The 25,831-nt window shown below is 36.4% G+C and overlaps 3 protein-coding genes across 4 annotated transcripts in view; 2 read left to right on the top strand and 1 right to left on the bottom strand.

Moving 5' to 3' along the window:
* The window catches only part of LOC141457697 (uncharacterized), a 286,354-nt gene that overhangs the window by 227,427 nt on the left and 33,096 nt on the right, over positions 1-25,831 (bottom strand). The window lies entirely within an intron of this gene.
* On the top strand, positions 8,273-8,773 carry LOC141458110 (uncharacterized). Its single transcript, XM_074135709.1, has one exon. The coding sequence runs from the start codon at positions 8,273-8,275 to the stop codon at positions 8,771-8,773; it is 501 nt and encodes a 166-aa protein (XP_073991810.1).
* On the top strand, positions 8,897-9,421 carry LOC141458109 (uncharacterized). Its single transcript, XM_074135708.1, has one exon. The coding sequence runs from the start codon at positions 8,897-8,899 to the stop codon at positions 9,419-9,421; it is 525 nt and encodes a 174-aa protein (XP_073991809.1).

Here is a 25,831-nt window from a genome sequence, read left to right as displayed (position 1 = left end):
AGGCGTCAAATTTACCCAGCAAAAAAGGTGATAAGATTTATGTCAGTTATATTTTGCTAGATAGGGATAAATAATTTCTAGCTTAAACTTTCCAAGCTTCTTGAGAGTGTCAGGTGATTTAGCTTCATGAACAGATCCTTAGCTTCATTAAGTTTAAAGCATTATAAGTTGCTGTAGAAAGTGAAATTTTTTTTTATTTATTTTTTTATTTATTTTTACGTACGTTTACAAAACTAGATATTGCGATCCTTATTTACGCATTCAGTTTGTCTGTATGTAGGAATATGAATGTTATTATTAATTCTGAGCAGGTAGGATGTTTTTAGTAAAGTATCTACAATATTAGGGTTATGGAGACACGCTCGTGTAATCTTCACTTTTTCTCCAGTTATGTCACTTACTCCTCTCCTCGTTTCTTCTCTCGCTTTGTCTCTCTCTCTCTCTAATAAGATTATCATCTTTATGACGCTGCATCATAATCAGCGGGGCAGTTCACGCTTACTCTCGAAGTAATGGACATATATCTATCCCTCAGCCTCACTTAGTTTCATTATCCTTAAGAATGGGGAGTAAATTACTCGTAGTTTAAAGAGTAAATAGTTTTCCCAGGATATAGGCTAACAAAAGAAGACTGTTTAGGATGCTGCCAGGATGTAAATGCAATAATCTTTCTAGCAAAAGAAATCCTTGATAAGTTTGCTAATACTTCTAACATTGTAAATAGTGCATTACTTATAAGCGGCATTCATTAAGCTGGATGGTAAATTTGGACGGGAAAAAAAATCTACGTATCTAAAATCTAAAACATTTATAGTATGAACTATTGTCAAGAAAATTCCCTTAGGAGGGAAGTGTACTAGCCCACTTCTTCAAGAATCTTGGCGTCCCTGCTGGATAATCCCAGCTTAACAACATGAATAATACTTACAATGATATCCCACCATAGCTGCATTAATGGGATTAGCTAACCCACGGTCAAACACTTAACTCAATTAAAGTAAAGTAAAAGTGAAGTAATTGCCTATTGTTTTCCGGCAGGCTTTACGTCCAACTACCAAATTAGGTGTCGTGGACGGAGGCGACTAGCAAACATTCTTTACTGTAAAATTCCCATATTAACCATTAAATAAAATCCAAGAACTAGACCGGGGGAATTGAACCCACTAAACCAACAATACATCTTAGCTTTGCGGGTCTAGCCTATAACCGCCTGACATACTTTACTATAAATTTCTCATATTAACCATTAAATAAAATCCAAGGCTTAGACCGGGGGAATCGAACCCACTAAACCAACAATACATCTTAGCTTTGCGGGTCTAGCCTATAACCGCCTAACATATTTTACTATAAATTTCTTTTTATTAACCATTAAATAAAAACCTAGACCTAGACATGGGAATCGAACCCACTAAACCAACAATACATCTTAGCTTTGCGGGTCTAGCCTCTTAACCGCTCGGCTATCGTGGCGCCTACTAACTCAATTATCACTCAAAGACACTCTTTCCTGTAAGTGAACACTTCAGGATCATACCTGATAACTCATTTATCTTTCTACCAATCCTTTTTGGGTTAGGGAAGGGGTTTTAGTTCAGTGGGTATATGCTGGATTCCTACATAGAGATCCTGGGTTTGAATACAGCTGTTAGCCGTTCTTCTTCTTGGAGGAGCTTCTTACAGCACACTGCTCGGACAATGTTGTCTGTAACAGTAGAACAATGTCCGGCAGTTTACTGAAAGAAGCTCCGGGCACCAATATGTGAGCCACAATAGGTCCATATGGGTCACGGTGACGTAGGCTACAAAGCCACCCTACAAGAATGTACCAATGTGCATACATACTACTGGATGCACATTGGTACAAAATTGCTGTACACGCCTTTACCCTACTTTGATTATTTCTTCTTTTTTTTTATAATTTGATTATATGATCATAACACGCATGACGCAAAAAATAAAAAATAAAATGACGTGTACATCGTTCGTAATCATCGTTCTAGAGCGTACACTTGATTATTATTTAAATATTAGGTCGCAATCAAAATGGAAACCGGATGTGATTGTATTTTGAAATTAATCAGCACATTTCTGCACGAACTGTTTTTTTATTTTTACTTTAAATAGCCAGTTTTGTGTTCTGTTTTAAAAATTTTTTATTTTACTCTAGCCCAATTATTTATTAGATGCTGTTTGATAATCTCTGCTTCATCTCTCTTCTGTGTTTTTTTTTAACCAGTAGGTAGAGAGTGAATCCAATTTAGATCTATTAAGTTGGTCAATGATAGTGGAATGATGGAAATCCGGTTTGCAAGATCGCTCCTACCTTCCTCTTGTTTATTTTTTTACCATCTTTCTTCTATGATTAAATTTAATTCAATATTATGCTGGGAATAATGAACCTCGCCCCACATATGCGCATGTGCACTCGCATACAAGCCGAGATGCTAACTTCGCTACGGCTCACTGGTTATTCAGATAATCCTGTTTGCCGGATAGTTATCTCTTCTGGAAATGTGTACTCCAGAAATGTACCACTTCTATGTTCTTTCTAAATACATAGAACCGCCTAAAGAACACACTTGACTTTCTTTGAACGCAATTCTTAATACAAAAAGTTCTTTTTGACATACTTTCTACAATTTTATAGTTTTTAACCCTATAAAATTGTTTGCTTGATTTAATTAAATAAAAATCTTAAATTCTCGATTTATTGAAAGAATCGAATTCTTATGTAAATTAACTATTGCCACTGATTGTGGTTCTTTGACAGGATGGGGGTATAAACTATTGATTGCACCGTTTCCTCACTTGAAAGTAAAGTAATGCCTTATGTTTTAAGGATTCAGCTACTACATTAGGTGTCTTGGACGGTGGCGACTAACAAACATACTTTACTACAAATTTCTCATATTAACCATTAAATAAAATCTAAGACCTAGACACAGGGGAATCGAACCCACTAAACCAACAATACATCTTAGCTTTGCGGGTCTAGCCTATAACCGCCTAACATACTTTACTATAAATTTCTCATATTAACCATTAAATAAAATACAAGGCCTAGACACAGGGGAATCGAACCCACTAAACCAACAATACATCTTAGCTTTGCGGGTCTAGCCTATAACCGCTTGGCTAACGTGGCTCCTCCATTTTAATAAATTCAAAATCAATTCTCATAAGAATTCAAATTAATCAAATTACTTCAATATTATGTAGCCTAATCCTACTTCCAGAATGTCCAAATAAAACTCTTTTAAAACCTCCAATGCCATCATTTTCATGATGGTTGATAAAAATGGTTACAATTACAAAATGGTTGATATATTCGATTCAACGAATAGAACCCAAACTCTAGCTCACCACAGCCATACTAATTCACATGTACATGCAATGGTGTCTCTACAGTTTGCAAAAGAAAAATAAATAAATAAAAACTTAACTAATCGTTACAATTAAAGGAATAAATAAATACAAATTACAATAAAAAACAAGTTAATATACTCAAAAAATATCGCGTGCTATGATAACATCCTGTTGGATTGATGTTAAAGAATCGAATATTTAGATCGACTAACCAAAAAAAAACCAACTAACAATTATTTTGTCTTTTAACGTCAAAGTATACTTTTATATATGTAATTCTGCACCCAGTACTTTCTGTGATGTTAAATTATTTACATCTACTGCTCTTCAATATGTCAAAAAAAAAGAAAAAAAAAGGTAAATTTGATGTTATAAGCCCGTTACGATGATAGTTGAGTTGAGTGGTTTATAAAGTCATTTTACGTAAATAGCGATATTAAATTGGGCTTCAGGCCTGTCACAAGTATGACATTCAAAACGTCATTTCCTTTATTTATTTGCAAATAATTTTATCCGTCATAAGGAAGTGTATTAGTTTGGTTCTTCAGTCCTTCCAGTAAATTGAGTTCAATCATCTTCTGAGATTGGTCCATCATATTGGTGTAGAGTTTTTGCTCCTGTTGAAGTTTCTGTCACTAAAAAAATGATTTGATTTTTAGTAGAAATGTTTTGTGTGGCTGAGAACGGTGTAAATTACACGGAATAGAAATCATCAGTGATGATTACTTTTACACTCTAATCCAATCTCTGATGATGGAAGAAGATAAGAAAATCTTAAGAATGTAGAAAGCCTGGTGCCTTATTGTGGAGAAAAGCTTGAAGTCCCCCCAATTGTGTATTATCAACGTTTCTAGCAAAAAAGCTTCATCAAGAATTTTACGAAGCGCTACTAATGCTTTACTAATTTCCTGTTTTACAGAACACCCTTTATAGATACATCTTATTTTTAAAATGTATGATAAATTGGCAATTTTTCGGGAGGCTAAAAAAATACCACCCAGGTAATACGTGTTAGTACTTTAAGTAGATGATTACTACTAGACCAAAATTGGCATGATTATCTTTGAGTACAAGGTTACAGTGCGAAGGTGGAGGATATAAATGACTACATTACTGAACTGGTTGAAAGTGGAGCCTAAGTAAACGCGGGGGTGGAGGAGATGATGATTCAGTAGTTTAGAGTTCAGAGTTGCGCTAAATTATTGCATGATGATTACTTGATGTGTTCACCCACGGAAAGGTTCACCTTAATCTACCTAGGAGGAGGTCGAGACACCTTCATCTCCTGTTCTTTCATCTTTTAGCCTTGCTCTTAGGAAATCTAGAAGCAATTTTCTGATATATTAATATCGAAATTCCCCTTCCCTAATATCGATTTTTTCAATATATTTGTGTTCAATAAGCGCAAGAGTGTTTAGAGACTATAAAAAGGTATTGCACTTTTTGCAAATTGTTAAAAATGATTCTTAAATGCACTCTTGTTGATGCATACAACGAAAGGTCGTGTCTTATGTGAAGTTTTATTAAACTGAATACAGGATCCTGTACTTTGTTTAGTTCCTTGAAGATTAGGTAAGATTAGTAACAGAAGGGAGGGGTCCTGATCCTTTAGGGCATGCCTACCAAAAGAGTATTATCGTGCTGACTCCTTTATAAAATCAAATTGAAGATATCTATCCTTCTTTTCAAGATGCAGCGTTTTTCTGAACCAATACTTCTTTTTTTTTCCTCTTTGGACAAATTTTTTCAGGATGCACACGAGCAGGAATTGTCCCAATCTCTGTATGTGGGTGCACAGCCACAGTTCCTGGCAAATACCCACAGGCAGTTTCTAGCAACATCTTGAGGAAAGTTAGCCAAGTTACCTTGATTAGCAGGGGCTGATTTTCTGATGTTCTGGTCTGCATTATCCTAATTTGCTGGTTTTCTCCATCTCTGGAAGCTGCAGCCTCCTTTAGTAAACACTTCTAATCTTACTATTTGAGGCCAATTTTGGGACATCTGAAGGGGGTTATCGCGGACTATGTCTTGGATTTTATTTAATGGTTAATATGAGAAATTTATAGTAAAGTATATTAGGCGGTTATAGGCTAGACCCGCAAAGCTAGGATGTATTGTTGGTTTAGTGGGTTCGATTCCCGGTGTCTAGGCCTTGGATTTTATTGAATGGTTAATATGAGAAATTTATAATAAAGTATGTTAGGCGATTATAGGCTAGACCCGTAAAGCTAAGATGTATTGTTGGTTTAGTGGGTTCGATTCTTGATCTAGCTCTTGGATTTTATTTAAAGGTTAATAAAAGGAATTTATAGTAAAGTATGTTTGTTAGTCGCCTCTGTAGCTGGTCGTAAAGTACGCCTTACTTTACTACCTTTACGTAAAGGCATTACTTTACTTTTAAATGAGGAAACGGTGTAATAAATAGTTTATTCTCTTCACTGACCAAAAAACCCTTAACTACGATCATGTACAATTGATACAAATGGGTTTCGTGCGAGGTACTTGAAGATATATCGCGATTAGACGAGTATTAATACAGATATATGCGAATTGAAAGTTCCAGATTTGAATTGGGTACAATTTATCGATATCTCTGTGCAGTAGTTTTAAAAAACTAATCGTATAATAAAATTAAAACAAAAAACAAAAAAAAACATTCTAGGAAGTTATTTATCATAAACAATATTTTTACGAGATGGCTATAAAGTTGAAGGTCACTATCATCCTGTATTAAAGCGACTATCCTGACATCTGGTAGCTAGGAAGGAGGAGAAGATAAAACTTGCATCTAAGTAAGAGTGAGAGAGCTGATGCACTCTCAAATATGCAGCATCCGCTTTTACCAGTATTTAAATCTGATTAGTGTCAAGCCACGCAGTTACGCCTAATTAACAAGAGGTGGAGTTTCAACCTTTAGCTAGTAGTAATATTGCCGTTAAATGATTGGCGCTGCCCCACAAGGTTATCGCTGCAAGACTACCTGGTTGTAAACAAACATCTAGCCATCCGTTGACTTTATACTTCTTTAACTACGTGATTCTGTAGAAATTTGTCGCCATCTTCAGGAACTACTTCTTCGTCAATGGTTTTATTTTATTTTTTTTTGTGACTACCAACTTCTTGCTTGAAGCTTTAAACATGAAATAGGTTGCTTAAGACATACAGCTTAGTTGAATGAATCACCGGAAACTGAGCTCGATGAAGAGCGAAATCCGGTTACGCTATAATTTAAAAAAAGAAAAGAAAAAACATATTTACCATTCTTCCTGAATGTAGCGAAACTAAGCCACGGTACTTTAGGTTAACACTGCTTCATACCTGAAACAATAGGTATAACTGATTAGAGTAAATAGATTATTTTAAGTGGAGGTGGTTTCTTTAGGTATCAAAACTTAAGCTTCCCGAAGAGGGTACGATGTGTGTGAGTGCATTTGTTGAGTTGAATTTTGGGGGACTGTGAGTTCGTTGAATCCAAATGTTTGTTCAACCATAACTGCAGCCCCCTATATACGTTAAAGGAATTGTCAGTGTTGATGAGGCTTGGGATCGATATCCAAGCATCGATATCAAGATCGTTGTGTAGGGCTAGTAGCTTTTTCTGTAGAGAGATTTTTTTTTTTTTAATTATTTTTGCTCTATCATGAGGTTTGTATAGCTAAATCTTGTACATTCTAAAATAATTTACTGAAGCTCCAGTTTGTGTTTTTGCTTATACTTGTGGAAGATGTTATGCTTTGAATGAGGCTAACATTCAACAGATGAAATTGATACAAGTATGTTGTAGTACAATAGAATTTGAAAATGTGCAGGACATACAGGATAGCTTCGTGTCGATTAGTACAGAACATCTTATTGGATATTACTTATGTCTTGTAGAAAGGATTGCAGCTTCCATCAGATTTAGCAGCAACTATTCTCAAAGAAGTGAACTGTCTAAAATGCTTCTTCTTAAGAGGAAATCAAAAAAAATTATGCGTGCACATCCCTTACTATTTTAAAATCGTCTTACATCAACTATTGCAAATTAATATCAATAGACTTTCTTCAAAACTATAGTTTCCTACAATCGCTTGCTAGGTCTAGAATGTGATTGTACTGATGTCTATCAAAAAATAAATGATAATAATAATGAAAAGGTTAAGATGAATAAATTATTTAAATAATCGTGTCAATAAAATTTCTTGCTTTTAAATTCATAGGTAATTTGCTTTTTCATATGAACGAACGAACGGCTGGCTGGTGACCTGGTTAGACCCAGAGAAAGAGGAAGGTGTACGCCCACTGGGAGTCCCATTTCGGAAAGACATGCCCCAGTCGAGGACTCGGTAATTCTTTGTCTTGAGACGGTTGTAATGTGTCTGTCAATTGGGTTCATGCGTGTACGCAACTACGCGTATTAATAAGAATATATATGTGAATAGACCGTCCGCGTTAGGTATTGTACAATACGGGTGGGAGGGGGATAGCATTAGAACAGATTGTAGCTAAATGTCATGCACAATAGAATGGAAATAGTAAAAAAAATAAAACGCGTTGTATAGCATAATGCGTTCTTATATCTATAGATAAGCATACGTCGCATACGAAAGACTGTGTCTTCAGAACAGTCTTTGTCTGCAGATGACTAACTGTGGTTATTGGCCAATCGGGACCTTGTCCTTCTTATAACACTTCTAACCATCAAGATCTATAAAAAGAGTCACTCTTGTTTTCAATTCTAGCTTAGCCTTAAAAAAAAAAAAAAAGCAAGGTCTCTGCCCAGTTTGGGAAAATGTAGGTGCCCCTAAAGGGCAGGGTTAAAGGTGGACTAGCTTCAGAGAAACTGATCCTGGCTTCCGTACAAGAGGATTGTGAGGTTAGGATAAGAATTACCCGTGGACCCCGTTCCACCCCTATAGCGGCAATGCAAATCCAGACTGGCGTGCTCCCGTTGTCTGTGAGAAGAGAGGAAGCTGCCATTGGTCTTTATGAGAGAGTGAAACGTTTGGGAATAGTATACTGGGACGATTACAGGCCGGCCTGTCAGAGATTAAAGACACAGAAATGTTTCACCTTCAAAGCAGAGGAATTAATCACCAGGTCCTGCCTGGACTTCAAAGAAAGGCTTCACTTCCCCAAACAAACAACAAACACCTACTCTCTCTATAGAGCCAGGGGATATCTTCACCTCTTACATATGGTGCGCAAGAATGAAACAACAACATTGGAGCTGAAGGCCGCTGCTCTCGAAACGATACATACTCGTTTCCCAACACCACCCTGGAAGCACGTTTATACTGATGGCTCTGCCTTGGATGCACGTGGGAATGCTGGCGCAGGTGTTTTTACTTCTGACTTCCAGATCGCCGAACCGGTGGGACGTTTTTGTTCTAATTTTGACGGAGAAGTAAAAGCTGTTCTATAAGCACTAAGAACGCTCCAAAATGAGGCAATAAAGAAAGCAGTTTTGTTCGTTGACTCACAAGCAGCCATTCAGGCTTTAACCAGCCTTGTGAGTAGTGAGTCGTACGATGTTTTAGAAGCACAAATGCTTATAGAAGAACTTTTGTCCTTGGGTTGGGAAATATGCCTGCAGTGGATACCCAGCCATTGTGGTATCCAGGGTAACGAAGAAGCAGACCGTCTTGCAAAAACTGGATCGCTAAAAGATCCAGCTCCCCTGGATTACGCGACAACGAAAAGACTCCTACGTCATAAATTTAACTCCGAGGCGATAGAGAGTTTTGAAAGGCAGGCAGAAGGGAAAAAGTGGAGGGTTCTGCTTGAACAGGGAGGACGAATTCCCCATAACCTCCCCAGAAACGAATTAGTTGCCTGTTTCAGACTAGCCACTGGACACGATTACCTGCAGGCTCATCTTGCCCGAATTGGAGTCGTGAACAGCCCTACCTGTGTGTTGTGTGGCGTTGGGAGCATGACTGGCTCTCACCTAGATGAGTGCCAAGCTCTTTTAGACATTCAACAACTACCAATTAGGCAGACTGATAACTATAAGTATCAATCTATTTTATATTGGACTGCTCGAAGTCGAATGGCTGAACGCCAATCATGACTTGGCATTGGAAAAAAAAAAAAAAAAAGGATAAGGATAAGGATTTGTGGAATCTTTGACAGCGGAATTGTATCAGATCGTACAAGGAAAGGAATGGATAGACCATTACGCGTATGATCTTATTGGTGACATGATAAGGAGCGATTTTCCGAAGGGTTTTGTATTTTAAGGATTCGGGCATGCTCAGCGGAACCCCGCATAAATAATTTCAATTCATTATTTTTTTTAAAAAAAAAAATGTTTTACATTTCAATAACAATTTGAATAACCCACTTTTACACCATTTAACCTTCCTCAGTCAGTCAGTAAGTGTACTGAAACGGCGGAAACATAAGTGACGTCGTAAGCTCTCCAACAATCTGACGTCTGACGATCGGATGAAAGCTCGCAAACGTTGAGGGAGTCAATGCGCATGCGTCCAACTTTCAGATTAGGTGTATCTTTGTTTAATAGAATAACGAAAAAACGGAAAATACGGTTATCACTTCCGGTATAGTCAAAACCAATCTACAGGAAATATGATTTATCTTTTTCTCATGAAACATTGCATGAAATATCCTCTCAGCGTCATAGAATATTAAAGAACCTAAAATCTATCTGTTAATTTTCCAAATTTTGACGCAAAAGTTTGGTTAAACCGGAAATACAGCTGTACTCGTAAATAAGGCGTCGTAATTTACGTATATTATTCAGTTTAATTTTCGCTCACAATATCTTGGACAATTCTATTAGATAAATGAGGGGTTGAATTTTGCATTATGCTAAAAAAAAAAAAAAATAAACTAACGTGCACGCATTACGCATGCGCTTAATACGATGCCATTTAGCTTAATAAACCTCAATGAACACCTTTATAGAGATATGTTTGTTCACTTTTTTTGTTTTTTTTCTTTATTCTTTTTAAGAAAATGCCATGGCCGTCATAATTCTAGTTTGACGCCTTGTTATTTCGCCCCCCCCACTAATCAAATTATTATTATTTTTATTATTAACGAGTTCATTGTTTGGTTCTACGCATGAGCAGATGTTAATCTTTTTTGCAAAATGACCCCAGCTGTTTTAAGTCGTTTGCAACTGTTTAAAAATAAACTAGTGGTTACTTCCAACAGCATGCTAGTAAGGATTTTTTATAAAATATAATTTGGACTAAAATTAAAATACTATTAAGACATTGGTGACAGGGGAGCGGGCTAACGGAAGAGGACGAGTTGAACGCATAGAAAAGGAAGTTCTACAGGAAAAATCCTTGGCCGTATTAAGGAATGGGAACAGGAACAAAGTAGTGCTAATAGTAAGATAAGGGAACTGCACTAAAAGTGGGAATTTGGACGAATGGATCCAAAAAAAAAAAAACTGTGGCTTTGTCATGGACACGGCCGTGTGTTGTACGTAAATACGTTTACGTAACGGGTTATATTTTTTATTTAAAATATTTTTATTTATGTATTTAGGATGAAATCAAGGAAACAAATCGACGATCGAATCGAACACAATCTATGCCTATACAGTCCGTTGTCGATGTAAAAGCGATTTCATCATCCACTTGCATAATTTCAACCGCCCCAGCTGCAGATGTACTGGACACCATCGTTGATCCGCTCGGCCGCGTTCATTCTTTTACGTTCCCGGCACAGCTTGACTCGGTCATATGGTGTTTTATTAATTACCATTCGATTGTTCTTGAGAAGTCCTTTCCAACCGTATACGATCTCTCTGTATTTGGTCACTGTCACTATTTTACACTAATGTTTTATATACAATCGATAGATTGTGACAACAGCTGACGATTAATACTTAAACGAACATCGTAGCTTCTCCGAATCAAAAGTTATAGTAATTGCAAATCTCGATACTCAGCAAAATGATCTCTTTAATGGCGGCGCTTTCCCCTCCACCGCGCGCGATGCGTCACAGTCCTTTGATCCTTTAGCTATCCAATGGTCTAATTTAATTTTGGATGTAGACGATAGATTGGAAACTACAATGCCAAACTGTATCCCCCGATTTTGTTATCATTAGGTTTTTTGGATTGCCTCCATATGATAGCAAATTTAAAGACGTATTCACGTCAAAAAAATTGATGAAATGTTAGGAGATGACTTCATTAAAATGGTGATTACTAGAATGGCTAAGAAAAAATTCTTGATGGCCACCCAGGGAGTTGTTAGAAGAAATTGGACAAATGGATCAAGAGAGGAGATTTAAGAGAGAAGAACAAGTGTTCTTTGCTGTGCTGTGCAGAGAAGAGAATTGCTATTGGTACGCCTTTTAACGTATACGTCTGCCGGAAGTGCTCCAAAGAGAATTAAAGTCTATAAATCAGTGATGGTTCCAGTATTGGTCAAGAATACTCTGAGCAACGAATTTAAGACGAAAAAAAAAATCACTCCCTGGTATCTTGTTATCTTCCACGATCCAGGAAGATGAATAGGCACAGCCCAAAAAGCAGAACAAGAAGATCGAAGCTGTACCAGCAGGATCTCGCGATGTTTTTTAAAGACCCAAATGAATCTAAAGATGTATGCGCGTTCGTGTAGGCGGGGTGCTTATAAAGACAAAGAAAAAGAAGCTGATGTCTTCGGTTATATTTTTTTGTTTTATTTCTTCATTTTCTGTTTTATTTTTCGTCTTATTTTCTATTTATTCCTTCCATCTTCTTCTTGAGTCCTGATACAGGGACACTTAGAAGATGGTTCACACTCCAGAGTGATACGGCTGGAATCACATGTTCCTTATCTGACCACACTTCAATCTTGGGGCCTGTCTCTCCAGGTACCCAAAATAAAACACTTTTATTTATTGTTATTGCTTTTACTCACAACAAAAATAAATAAATAAATGAAATAAATAAATAACTCAACAGAAATAAATAAATACATTTTTATTTCAAATAAAACTTTATACGTCTTGTAAGTTTCAAAATTTAAATATAAAAAAGGCATTAAAATAAAGATCCGCTGGACATTGAACGCCATCTATCAAGTGTTCAGTGCAAAGGTTATATGTAGGTTATAGGAAGGTTATATTAACACTGTCTTCTTCCGTGATAAATTACCTATCTACCAGGTTATGTTTGCGAAGGTAGTTTCTTAGAATTACTGCTAAGATTTCTTCATGGTTTTTCGAATCCTTGATACTGAGTATTTGTCATTGAAGAACGAAGAACATCTGCATTGAGATTTATTGATTCTTTTATTAATTTTTTCCCCCATTGTTAGTACAAATTTTGTTCCATAGAAATGTTTTATATTTCTTAATAGATAGTCATTTTTATTTATTTATTTATTTGGCGTTTATTTGTGCTACAATCAGCACGTTGGCGCTATACGTAAGTAACAATGATAGAAGTAAACAGTGGTGGATACAAACGAGTGGATAAGTTACCCAGTGGTTACACACCAAAAGAGTGAACTATCTAGCCTGTCCTCTTCACTAGAGAGGAGATCATGAGGCGATCACTGTCTTTTAAGGCGTCTTGTCCGGGTTGTCAGGAAGAGTTCTTGGTGAAAGATTCTGGAGCTAGAGGATTTATAGGAGAGATTGCAGGCTGAAGTGGAGTTTTCTGTATCGTATTTTCAGCAACTTGGGTGACAAAAGGAATGTTAAGGTCACAGTGTGTATAGTCCAGGTTGGGAGACATAAAATGGAGCGTGTACAATAGTTCGAATTATTTTAGTTTGTAGCGATTGAATCCTTTCGGAGATTGGAGCGTTTGGTTGAACCCCAGAGCTCTATTCCATACGCCCAGATGGGTTTCAAAAATAGAAGTATAAATCAGTTTTTTTGTTGTCCAGAGAGAGTTTTGATCTATCGTCTAAAAGTCTTAAGCGTCTGTTTAGTTCTGTTCTTTTAAGTCTAGTGTGGATAGATTTGTAAATTAACCCCTTAACGTGCACGCTAAACTGGCCAAACTGTGCACACTCGAGATAATTCGAGCGGCGTTGCACTTTATGCTACTATAATTTTTCACTCTCGAATATAATCGAGAATTGAAAATAATGTGAAAGCAAAGAAAAGCAATCGTTTTATAGATATTTATCATTTACATGGGATTGTAAGCTCTAACAATTACTTAATCAAATATAAAATATAGCGGTTTTTTAAAAAAAAACTGTGCATTAAGGGGTTAAGAACAAAATAATGGCAATAATAACTACAGCACCGTTGCCATAACTACCTCCAATTTACTACCGAACTCTGAACTGAAAACAAATAATGAAAATAAATCCGTCCAGTCCAATTACGGTATTGTTCAGCCTTCCACCTAGGAAGGCACCCAGTGGTGTCACTCCAGTAACGTGCTTTGCTCTCACGATAAGAGAAGATCACGAGGCCATCTTCTCTTCAATCTCCTTAGAGGATTACCTGGTAATGTGGAGGAAGATAGGTGTTCTATGAGAGGGTTCGGATGAGCTGCTGTAGAGTGGAATGAAATTTGAAGAAACGAGTGTTAGCAAGATCTGTAATGAAAAAGGGATTTTGAGGTCATTATGGATAGTGAGGTTAGATACATAGAATGGAGCGTTAAGTGGTTTTCGTAGTATTTTTGATTGACTTGGAACGTTTAGTCGATCCCCCATACTTCTGTGCCCTATGACCAAATAGGTCGCAGTAACAGTAGTTATAAGAGTCTTTTGTTATGTAGGTTAAGTTTCGAACGTTTGTCTCAAGTAGTCTGGCGAGAAGTTTTTGTAGCGTTGGTTAGTTTCTTGTCTTTTCAGTCTAGTATGGGGGGATTCCATGTCCCCCATACTTTGCCCACAGTTGGTATAGGAGTTTGGTTCAAGATGATGGGAGGTAGGATTTTCCGTCTGAGAGTAAATACTATAAACTTTGATTTCGTAACGTTAGTTTTGATTCTCCATTTGTGTAAGCCAGTGCTGTAAGTGGTTGATGTGTGTTTGTAGAGTTCGTGTAGCGATAAGAGGAATTAATACAATTTATCAAATAAAAGTAGAAGTATTAATTTAAATCCAATACATTTTATTTATTAAAGAACCCTTTACTTGCTTTAATTTTCTCACAACACTTGGTGACAAAGACTAATTAGAGAAAGTGTTTTGTACAAACTGTATTTTAAATCACTAATTAATTGTTTATCACCAACAATTAATTTCCTTATCAAACATTGTTCAATAAAGCGTTTAGAATTTTTGTTTAAAAAAATTAGAAGATATTAACCTAATGCTTTCTCTAATTATTCATTCATTGATATTCGTAATTGAACAAATTAATTTTATCGTAACATGGAATTTTTATTAACTAATTGCTCTTAAATTGTCGGTATTTAAGGTGTTAGGAAATGAATGGTAGGTAGGCCGACGTCACCATTAATCTTTAAAGATCTGAACGAAGTTCCAGGTCTCTCTTACGACTAAGATCTTCTTAAGTTAGACTTTTTCAAGTTACTCTTCTTTTTTTTCCCCCTGAGAATAAAACGAAGAAAATAAATCTGCATGATAAATAAAATCACTTCTTCAAGGATCTTGGCATCCCTGCGGGTGCCCCAGCCTAACAACACGAACAAAATTTCTACTGACACCGCAGACACTCCCTCCAATAGCGTCTACACAGAGATTTATTGTGATTTAATAAACTGTGTTTATAGGATTAGCTAACCCCCACAGACAAAAAAAAACGCTAATTCTATTATCACACAAAGATATTCCCGTACGTAAACACATTCAGAATTACACCAATACGCACACAAACACTAAAACTATAGGAAGCCACATTAGATCTGTAATACGTCCCAGTGTATTTTTTGGTTTGTAACCACTTCATTTATAAAAAAAAAACTACATTCTTGGGTCGTTTTTGCGGTGTAATCTGTTATGGTTTCAACGGTGCTTATTGTCTGAAACTGGCAAGCAGAGGATTAAAAAACGCAATCTAGTGTAATATAAGAGATCGTTTCTATCAACTTGCCGTAGGCTGTGTGGATGAAGTTGAAGAGGGAAAAAATGTCCAATCCTGTGGAGGTTTCTATATCTCAACGTACGAAGTTACCAGTATTAGGTGACGCTAGTGACAGCTTCCGTTTTGCTCACATCACGAGCTTTAAAGTTTAAGACGCTTCTAACAGTCGTTTTTTTCAAAACTTCTCCTCATGCGCAATCATACTGTTACAAGTAGTGTTGTTCAAGAGCTGTGAGCTATAAGGCTATAAGGTTCGAGCCTTGAGCGCTCGAGCTCTCAGGGCTAAGCGGGTGGCTCGAGTCAGAGAGTTCGAGCTGAAGCCTTACAGAGAGCTCGGTGAGCCTCCAAGGCTCCACTCAAAAGGCTCGAGCTTTTTCGTTTTTTTTTTGTTTTTTATATGAAGCATTTTATTTGTACTAATTAAAAAAAAAACATTTCTTAAAATAAAATCAACTTATAGCAGCTAATGAATTTTTCAAACATATTTTTTGGTATAAATGAATACAATAATTTTTTAAAATGTTCGTTGTTCATTGATTACTCGTCACTGCTTAGGAATTTAAAAAGGCTTGCACTTTGTGAGAGCCTTCAACTCCAGGGTTTGTGAGCCTCCAAAACTTGAGCTTCACGGCTTCAGCTTCGAGGGCTATAAGGCTCGATCTCTGAAAGCTCAAGCCGTAAAGGCTCAACTCGGTTGAGCCTTCAGCTCGAACCTCAACTGAACAACAGTAGTTACAAGAGTTAAAAAAAATAAAAAAAGGATGCCATATTGGATCAGCATGGCCTGTAATTCCTGTCGTGACCTGCAGGCAGTTACCTACTGGACTTCGATCAAGTACCACCGTCAGCAGTGGCTAGTGGGCTGGACTTCTATACCACCAAAGGGCAGGCTCTGAATAATCACCTCTGCATCTTAAAAAGCGCTCAAAAGGTTGTATCATGGAATTCAGAACTGTGACTGGGTTTACTCCCAAATATCCAGAACCTCCCCAGATTTGAAACCTACCCGTCTACTCCTCAAACAATTAGGTATTCATACAGTTTTTTTTTTGTTTTTGCTTATTAATTATTTCAATCACGTGTTAAATGAACACAATCAAAACAAACGAACATTTAAAAAAAAGAAAAAACAATAAAAACTCTCCGTAAGAATTAGCCGAGAGGTTATAGGCTCATCATATTGTGACAAACTATGCCTACAGACAAACTATTGTACACTACGAACAGACAGACAATATAGTGTACGCACAAGATTTGAATTAACTATGCATCAACGATAAGGAAGTACGACAAAACAAAAAATCCCTCAAGTTGTTCTTTTCTTTTCTTTTTTTTTAATATTCAAAAGTTGTTAATGCTTGAAGAAGGTGATGAGCAAACCGGAATAGGGAGGAATTGAATTATTTGCCTCCTTAATCCCATTATTCTATGCAAACTAAGTTTTATACAAAGAGTATAGATGACAAACAATTATATCTCCTCAACGTTGTATTCTCCTTTCACTAACAGTTCTAGACGGAAATGATTACGTCTCTCAGAGGAGGCATAGAAGGAATTCCTATGCAATAATCTCTCGATTAGGGCAACTGTCGACTAGCATCGAATATTGGACTCTGCCTGGAGAATAGAGTCTCCCTTTTATTCTGCATCAATTTGCTCAGCATACCATAAACACTTCAGCGCAAAAGTCTTATATCTTTTAAAATATATATACAATGAGTAAACAATATCTTCCAGTTTGAAGACATAGAGTAGATTTTATCAGAACGCTGGTCTCACCGTTCAGTCACATTTCTTATTGTGCGTTGAAATCATTTTCAGATTCACTCATCTTCAGTTGGTGACATCAACAGGAGCATCCAATCACAGCATCCTCTTCTACAAGCTAAGACAAGTTACCATGTTATACGCATTGTTTCCAATCTGCTTTTGGCGTTTCTTTTTTTGCTTGTAGAAAGTTCCAGGTCTTGGAAAGGGTCTAGTTTAAGAGAGGATACCTGTAATGTGATTTAAGGAGATGTGTGTGTTACGGTAAAGGACTAGAGATCTCCAGTGTAGGAAATATTCAGGTCAGTTAATTAGAAGTAATTGTTTCTAATCATTGTAAAGTAAAGCCTTTTTAGGCAGGCTTTGCTTCCAATTAAGAGATTAGGTGACGTGCACGAAAGCAATTAGCAAACTTTACTTTACTATAAATTTCTCATATTAACCATTAGGAATATAGACTAGTACCGCAATACATCTTAGCTTTTCGGGTCTAGCCTATAACCGCCTTACATACTTTACTACAAATTTCTCATATTAACCATTTAATAAAATCCAAGACCTAGAACAGGGGAATCGAACCCACTAAACCAACAATACATCTTAGCTTTGCGGGTCTTGCCTATAACCGCCTTACATACTTTACTATAAATTTTTCATATTAACCATTAAATAAAATCGAACCCACTAAACCAACAATACATCTTAGCTTTGCGGGTCTAGTCTATAACCGCCTTACATACTTTACTATAAATTTCTCATATTAACCATTAAATAAAATCCAAGACCTAGACTCTGGGAGAATCGAACCCACTAAACCAACAATACATCTTAGCTTTGCGGGTCTTGCCTATAACCGCCTTACATACTTTACTATAAATTTTTCATATTAACCATTAAATAAAATCGAACCCACTAAACCAACAATACATCTTAGCTTTGCGGGCCTTGCCTATAACCGCTCGGCTATTGAAGCACCTTATCTTTTGTAAAGATTAAATTAATTTGACCATAAATTATGATATTTAAAAAATAAAACAGAGAGAGAGAGAGAAGAATGAATAATTTAATAAATAGATAATTTATCTAGAAGATATGAATTCAAAATTAATTTCATCAGAGTTAAACGAGAGCCGCGAAAGAATAATGAATCAGCGAGGAGTATGAAGGAACGATGATTCAATGATGCTGGTTTGAATGGGTGAAGAATTTATTTTATTTTTTTTAAATATACGTTTAACATTCACCTTTCTGATGAATACGTTCGACACCGCGGAAAGGTTAAATTTCCATTCATAATATTACCTCCCCTTCCAACACTACCTCTCTCTCTCTTCAACTCCCTCTAGATGTTTTTTTTTATTTTATTTAATTTTTTTTTTTTTAAAAAAAAGATGAGATTAAGTAAGATTTACCAGATACAGATAGTACGAGTCTTTAAGTGTGGTGCTACGTAAATACGAGTATGTATATCGAGTTTTAAGTCGATTTTGCTTTCTCATACTCCACTAAGTAGGAGAAGGTATTGAAGTAGATTATCGATATCGATTTTTTTTACCGGAAATGTATCTTTTAAGATCGGTATCCCCCCCTAAGTGGTTTTTACAAAGTGGTTTGTTTGAATGTTTTTGTGTTTGTCAGTCTGTAGAGTACGTTCAAATTTTCTTTCTGATTAAGGTGCTCACTATCGGAGCCAACCACTAACTAAGGAGCTTTTGAACAAAATCAGCCTGCCGGAAATGGTGTTTTATTGAATCGATTTTTTCACATCTCGCGAATGAAGTCGTTCTCAATTTATAATCAATTTCTCAATGACGTATACTTTTTTTGCGAATTAGTAGCTACTTTTATAATAAGAAAAAATCGATTAAGGGCTGTTCAGGGGGGGGGGGGTTGTTGGGCATTTCTCTAGTGTTCTATTTCTGTAAAAAGTACGACTTTAGGAACTGTGGTCTGCAATTGTTCCCAATGAAGTAGGAATTCCCAGTAAGCTCGCGTTCTTTTTGTCTCTCCAAAATCCAAAACCAAGACCTGGGGAATCGTACCCACTAAACCAACAATACCTCTTAGCTTTGCGGGCCTTGCCTATAACCGCTCGGCTATTGAAGCACCTTATCTTTTGTAAAGATTAAATTAATTTAACCATAAAGCCTTTTTTGTATACACCGCCCTTCGCTAGTATCGATTTGAATGATTTAGTGAGGTCTTCGAGCTAAGGCTTCATCATCATCGTTGGTTGTTGATGAACGCCGCAAAGATGACCTTAGTTCATCATTTAGAGAAAGTAGACGTCCTAACAATAAGTATTATTAAAAATGATAAAGTTAATTAAATACTTGTAAGGACTTGAAGAATATTGTACGTCCTGAAATGCTATTTAGGTTACTGCAGTTTTTTTTGGCAGTTATCACCAAAAATGTTACCTTTTTTTTTTGTAAAAGTGAACTTCTATAATTTTGTAGTTACCCATATAACCCTATTTTCGGTCTAACTAAAGTGCATTTGAGTTTGACTAGAAATCAGATTGAAGTCAAGTGAAGTCATTGTAGGATGATTGATGGCTTGCACCATTAGAATGCCATTAAATCAGTTCGTTCTTTCGTTCTATGGCTCCATAGAATGTGATTACATAGAACGAACGCGCACCTTAGTAGGTCACAAGTAATGTACAAGTTAGATTGTATGTGTAATGGGTGGATCCAGATTAGCTGGCAGATGTTCTTTGGCGGTGTAAAAGAGAAAACTTAAAGCTTCTTCCTTTTTTCCCAGTGCACTGCCCGCATCTGGACAGTATTCTCTCGTTACCAAAACAAAAAAAAAGTAAGGTCCATCCCTAGACAACGAAGCTTCAAGGAAGAAAAAAATTTATAGGCTAGCAGCTGTATTCGAACCCAGAATCTTTGCAATATGAATCCAATATACACTAATCACATCATTTGATAGTATTTTTTTTCAATAATTTAGAACAGCGTTACCCAAACTTTTTTGGTTCGCGTACCACTTGGTTGTACCAATCATGCTAAATTGTACCACTTCGTAAACAATGATTGTATTTCGTGAAATTTGTTATTCCGAGTATTATTATTATCTTGTATTTGTATAGAGATACCAATGTATCTGTTACAAAGGAGTACAAGTTCATGTTCACTTTATAAAACTTTGTAAAGTGTAAGATCTTAGTTTTAAAACTTTTTTTAAATTAAATTTAATGTTGCTTGGATAGAGCTTACTCATTACAATCCAGTCTCTTTAAGCAGATCTTTACATAGTTATCATTTAAGTTCTGTCACATGATAATTCTATTAAATTTTCTTTATCTTTTATTGATAATGATGTAGCTTTTCCTAAATTTTCTTTTTTAGAATGGGTTTGAAATCCGAATTATCATTTGTGTTTTCGGGCTTTGGGGAAAATACTCCATGAAAGACAATTTTAATCCTGTTAAATGTATTATATTTTCACTTATATCTTGAGATAGACCAATCTTATTACTGTACATATTAACAACTTTACTGTATAATATTATTAATTAAAATAATTTTTATGAGTTATAGGAAAGGAGATTTTTATGCTTTGATTTTTTTTAAAAAATTGTTTATGTCCTCCATTACTGATTATTTTTCGCGTACCACCAACCAGCAACTCGCGTACCACTAGTCCGCAGCATTAGATAGTCAATACTGATTTATCTATCACTTTATCTAGGTTCATTTGAAAAAATATTGAATATAAATTATTATTTGTTACAGGTGAGAAGTTAAGGGCAATGAAGGGCTCTCTAGATAAATACTACCTTTAGGGATGAACTTTAAAACAATAAGGTATGCCTTTCAGATTTTATTATTATTATTTTTTAACTGCTTCTAATCGTGTATATCACCTTCAGATTCAGATGGCATCTGAATGCGCCAAAACCACATCAGAAAAACAAAAAAGAAAATCAAGGAGTCCCTCATGATAACAGTAATCAACGCGTACCACAGGTTGAGAAACGCTGAATTTAGGCATCTGAAATTAAATTAATTAAAGAGTCCTCACATCTTTACTGTGGTCCATTCTCCAGTCTCTTACTCTTCGTGGCATCATGGATAATCATTGGAATAAAGAGAGACTACTCGGAGATGAAGGGCAAAAAGAGGCTAACTAACCTAGCTACTCCAGGCCATTCTTAAACGAACTTAAAACTGATTTGACCTTGGCAAAAGTATTTCTTAAGAGCATTCCCAGAAATTTCCTAATTCCTGTAAGATAATACTTGCAATTTTGAAATTAAAACTGGAATAATTGCTGGAATTAATAGCACTAAGATAAGAATAGAATAGAAGACAGATATTATTAGACAAGAAGAGTTTGTTTTAAGCAATACAGAATCTTAAGCTATAGAAGTTGAGATATTCAACTGAGTGGCCAGTAAAAAAGTAATGCTAATTTCTAACCCAGTTACCTTTTTTTTTACCATTTTCCTGTAACCTAAATTGTGCAACATTCTGTTGTAGCTATTATTTGGGGCAACAAAGACACTTGACTTACATTCTCATCACTACAGAGAGCATTCAAATCTCTGGGAAAATCCAACGCCCTGGCAACAACAACCTCTTTTCGTCTAAATTAAAACACACACACCCGCACAAAAATGACGACAGCGAATATCTCTCTCTCTTTCCCTCTCTCTCTTTGAACGTCCTTTTATCCACCAGCTATTTGATGAGAATTCTCTGTTAGAGTTCAATACTGTGGGAAATGAAAATTAAAATAACCCAATGCTCTGGGAGAATTCACTACGTCATAAAGTGTACTGTGCAACAACCTACTGTACGAGAGAGTACGTACACAATGTTTTAGCAGACGTCTTAAGAAATACTTTTGGTTCTTTACTCTATTCTTCAACACCTTGGGAACTTATGGTGTAAGAAGACGTTTGTTCTTGTGCGTTCGTACTTTGAAAAGTGAATCTCTCCCTCAGAAATCTTTTAAATACTACAAGAGTCCAGATTTACTTTAATGTCTCTGTGAGAGTGGGAGGAGAACGAAATATTGCAACACTCTGAACGTCATGTTTTAGATTCATCTAGAATTATTGTCGTGGTCTTGAGCAGTATTTGTCTTTATATCTTTTTGTTTCAAGTAATAAATATATCTTTGACACGCTTTCCGACGGCTATAACGTAAAGAGTACTTAATAAGTCCTACGAAGATAATCTGAAAACTGCTTCTGCAATTCGGCAAAGTTAACCTGTTTAATCAGCGCTGTGAAGAAATAAATGAGGGTGGAGGTTTGACCTGATTAAGATACAAACAAAAGGTCTAACGTCCTCCGCAATTGCGGGACATCATGGAGATTATATCTGACAACTTATCTATGGCTGTTTCACTTCTTCTTCTTTGGAGAATCCGTTGGAGATCCGAGAATAGAAAACGAATAAGGAATTCGTTTAATCGATGAGAACGTCTACTCAAGGTTCCATGCTTCCTGGAGAGTTTTGGGTAGTTAGCAAGTACTATAATCTGGCGAGCTTACTGGTCAAAGGATCGCCATGGGTACTTGCGGATACTTTTTTTTGGAAAGATGGACTAAACTCCAGTAAAACACCTTACAACTGGCTGCGATGCCATTATCTGAAGATTTGTAAACCTGAGAATTTGGACTTACTACCTGTAGGGCTGAAGTAGGATATACCCTGTCTGGGACTATCTCAGATTGAGGCGCCACGGTAGCCGAACGGGTTAATAGGCGATATATGCATTGTGGTACTGGGTTCGATTCCCGGTCTTGGCCTTGGATTTTATTTAATGGTTAAATGAGAAATAGTAAAGTAAGCCCCGCCTGAAAAAATAGGCGATTACTTTTCTTTTACTTTACTATCTCAGATTGGGAGATTTCTCAGATATTCTGGACTAGAAGGAGAGTGTTATTGGGGTCTGCAACAGTGAGGGAGTTAGAATCCCTATAAGGTTATAGTTGCAACAATGGGTCCCCACAAGACAATGTTGATCCAATGAAGACAATTTCTTGATTAAATTAGAATTGTAAGACCCCAGAGAGAACGATGGTGCTTCACAAGAGAACTTTTATTCACCAGTTTCGAAGTTCCAAATGTGGTGAATATTAACAATTTTCATTCATCTTCAGAGGTTTCTTGTTTAATATAAAAATTATGCAAATTAGAAAAAAAAGTAAGTGAAATTGATGACAAACTATTTTTTTGAAATTATAATTAAACACGATACAATGAACTAGATCAACCTTACAAAAAAAAAAAATTCGCTGATCAATTTAGATCATTTGAATAAATAAATACAATTGATTCATTCATAATAAAGTGAACGAATAAAGAGAGTGAGGAAACAATGAATGGAATGCATTAAAACAGTAAACAATACCAGGTAATTATAAAATTGGTGTAATTAGTTATGCATAAACATGTTGGAACATGTTGCATATGTAACAGCTGCTAATAATAATGTGCTTAGGATGGAACGGAGGCGAGTATCATATTGTACTCGTGTTCGCTTTAATCGATGTATTCATTATTATTTTTTTTTTTAGGCTAAATTAGAAGCCGTGGTAAACTAAAGTGGGTTTAGTGCGATCAACATCCTGTGGTGATGCTTTGGATTATTACAGGAAATCTACGTCCCACGGGAATGCATTGTTCATCATTCACCAGTCTTCTGAAATCTTATGAAGCGCCCTGCGTATAGGATAAATTGCGGTTTTATTCAGTGGTAGTATTTGTTTTCGAAAAAACCGGTATCAGAATGGGTACCCAGTTCTGAAGTGCTCTCAGAAAAAAAAAAAAACATCTCAGGGTATCCCTACTGGTTGAGTACCTTCCCCTCTGCACATATATGGCAGGAGAAGAGGAAACGCTCCTAAATCCTGTCTGCAAGGTTGTGAAAAGAAGGTTTTGGCTCATGGAGACCATTAAAAGGATACTTTCACATTATTGGACGAATCATTGGATTTGGGACAAAATGGAAGTTTCCTATACCTATAGATTAGATTAGAGAAAAGCGGGACGGGACCTACGCCTTATTGTGCTTTCCCCTTTTGAATCTAGTAGTTGAAACCTCCCCTTCTAAAAAGGTTGAGGACTTTCCCTACTAGTTTTTTTTTGCGCTACAATATCTCCTTTGGTCTCAAAGAGCCAAAGAATTCATAGCGCAACCGCTCGATTGCAACACAATGTCGAACAACAGGTGAGAGGCCGTCTCCTCCTCTTCCTGGCACAACGGTCTGCACAACGGTTCCATCCCTGTAAATGGCAAGAAGTCTGTAGGATAAGTCTGTTCGAAAACTACAGCATCCTGGGGAACTAGTCCGCGCTATATTCTCGATCCTAATCTAACATAATTGCTGTAATTATGGTAAATCCTTAAACTATAGCATAATCTTGCTGTGCCGCGAATGTTGTCTGTGAGAGGTTAAGCTTCCCAGCTACTTTGAGCTGATGCTGGGATACTTTGAGCTGGTGCTGGGATACTTTGAGCTGATACTGAGATTCTTTGAGCTGTTGCTGGAATACTTTGAGCTGATGTTGGGATACTTTTAGCTGATGCTGGGATACTTTGAGCTGATGCTGGGATACTTTTTTTTCTCAGGGTGGAAAAACCAAGGCCTGTGAGCTTTACCCAAGAGCCGCTCGCCAGCATCAAGAGTTATTAAAAGGACAGGTCTGAAGGGTGAAGCTTTAGAGTGAGGGGAGCCACAATAGATCCAAAGGGGTCGCAGTGGCGTAGGCCTTGAGGCCGCTCTAGTTTAATCTAATCTAGGATACTTTTAGCTGATGCTGGGATACTTTGAGCTGATGCTGGGATACTTTGAGCTGATGCTGGGATCCTTAAAAAAAAGCTTCTGTGATTACTTCTCCCGTACAGTTTGTTTTTTGAAAGAATTTATTATTCTCCATTAGATGCAGAGTCCTATCCAGAAGACCTGGTAGTTGATGTGGCTATTCCAAGAAGAAGAGGAAGAAGAGAAAAACGAAAGAGAGGCTGAATGGACCACAATGGTTCTGCATGTTTTCTGTATGTGTAATGTTTAAGATTTTTTTTACAAGTAATTAACATTTTGAATAACCCACACTGTAACCTCCCTAATTCAGCCAGCAAGTGTTATGTGAGATGGAAACGGAAGTGAAGCCAAAATGTCTACACCGAATTGATTAATCTACCTCTCTGATAATGGATAAAAGTTTGAAACCGATCAGGTTATTATCCAGCACAAGCGAATAATGACTTCTTGCATTTTAACGCTTTTGCATTAATAACCTCTTGCATTTCACTCGCTCACAAGTAAGACTTCAAATCGTCTTTAGCGCTACAAAAATCGAAAGATAATAAATAAATTAGTTGTAACTAAAATGTTTTTTTCGGTTAACTTCAAGCAAAGTTACGTACTTTAAAAAAAAAAACACCTGCAATAGGCAATGATTCGTGGCCAAAACTCTTCCATAACGATAACTGAAAGCAATTTGAAGATTACAAAACACAAATTTCAACTTTAAAAAACCTGTACAGCCCCTCCACCCCCCTTAGAACCTAAAATATCTAGGATCGCCCCGGACATTAATTTAATAAGCCAACCATGAGCAATATATCTCCATGTCAGAAAAAGGCAAATTTAGAATTAGTAATGAAACCAAATTTAGTAAAAATGTGTTTTGTCCAGTATTTTATTTATTTTTCCCAACAACCTCTTTGGAAGGATTACTTTTAAAAAGTTAA

The sequence above is a fragment of the Rhodnius prolixus genome, unplaced genomic scaffold (assembly GCF_049639745.1).
Source record: "Rhodnius prolixus isolate KJV_2025 unplaced genomic scaffold, Rpr scaffold_5, whole genome shotgun sequence".
NCBI classification, from domain to species: domain Eukaryota; kingdom Metazoa; phylum Arthropoda; class Insecta; order Hemiptera; family Reduviidae; genus Rhodnius; species Rhodnius prolixus.
The sequence above is the reverse complement of the archived record's forward strand: the minus strand, read 5'-3'. Positions and strand labels throughout refer to the sequence as shown.

Bases quoted from the DNA above. Each gene is read 5' to 3' on its own strand.
- LOC141458110 (XM_074135709.1), top strand. From the start codon at position 8,273: ATGCAAATCCAGACTGGCGTGCTCCCGTTGTCTGTGAGAAGAGAGGAA.
- LOC141458109 (XM_074135708.1), top strand. From the start codon at position 8,897: ATGCTTATAGAAGAACTTTTGTCCTTGGGTTGGGAAATATGCCTGCAG.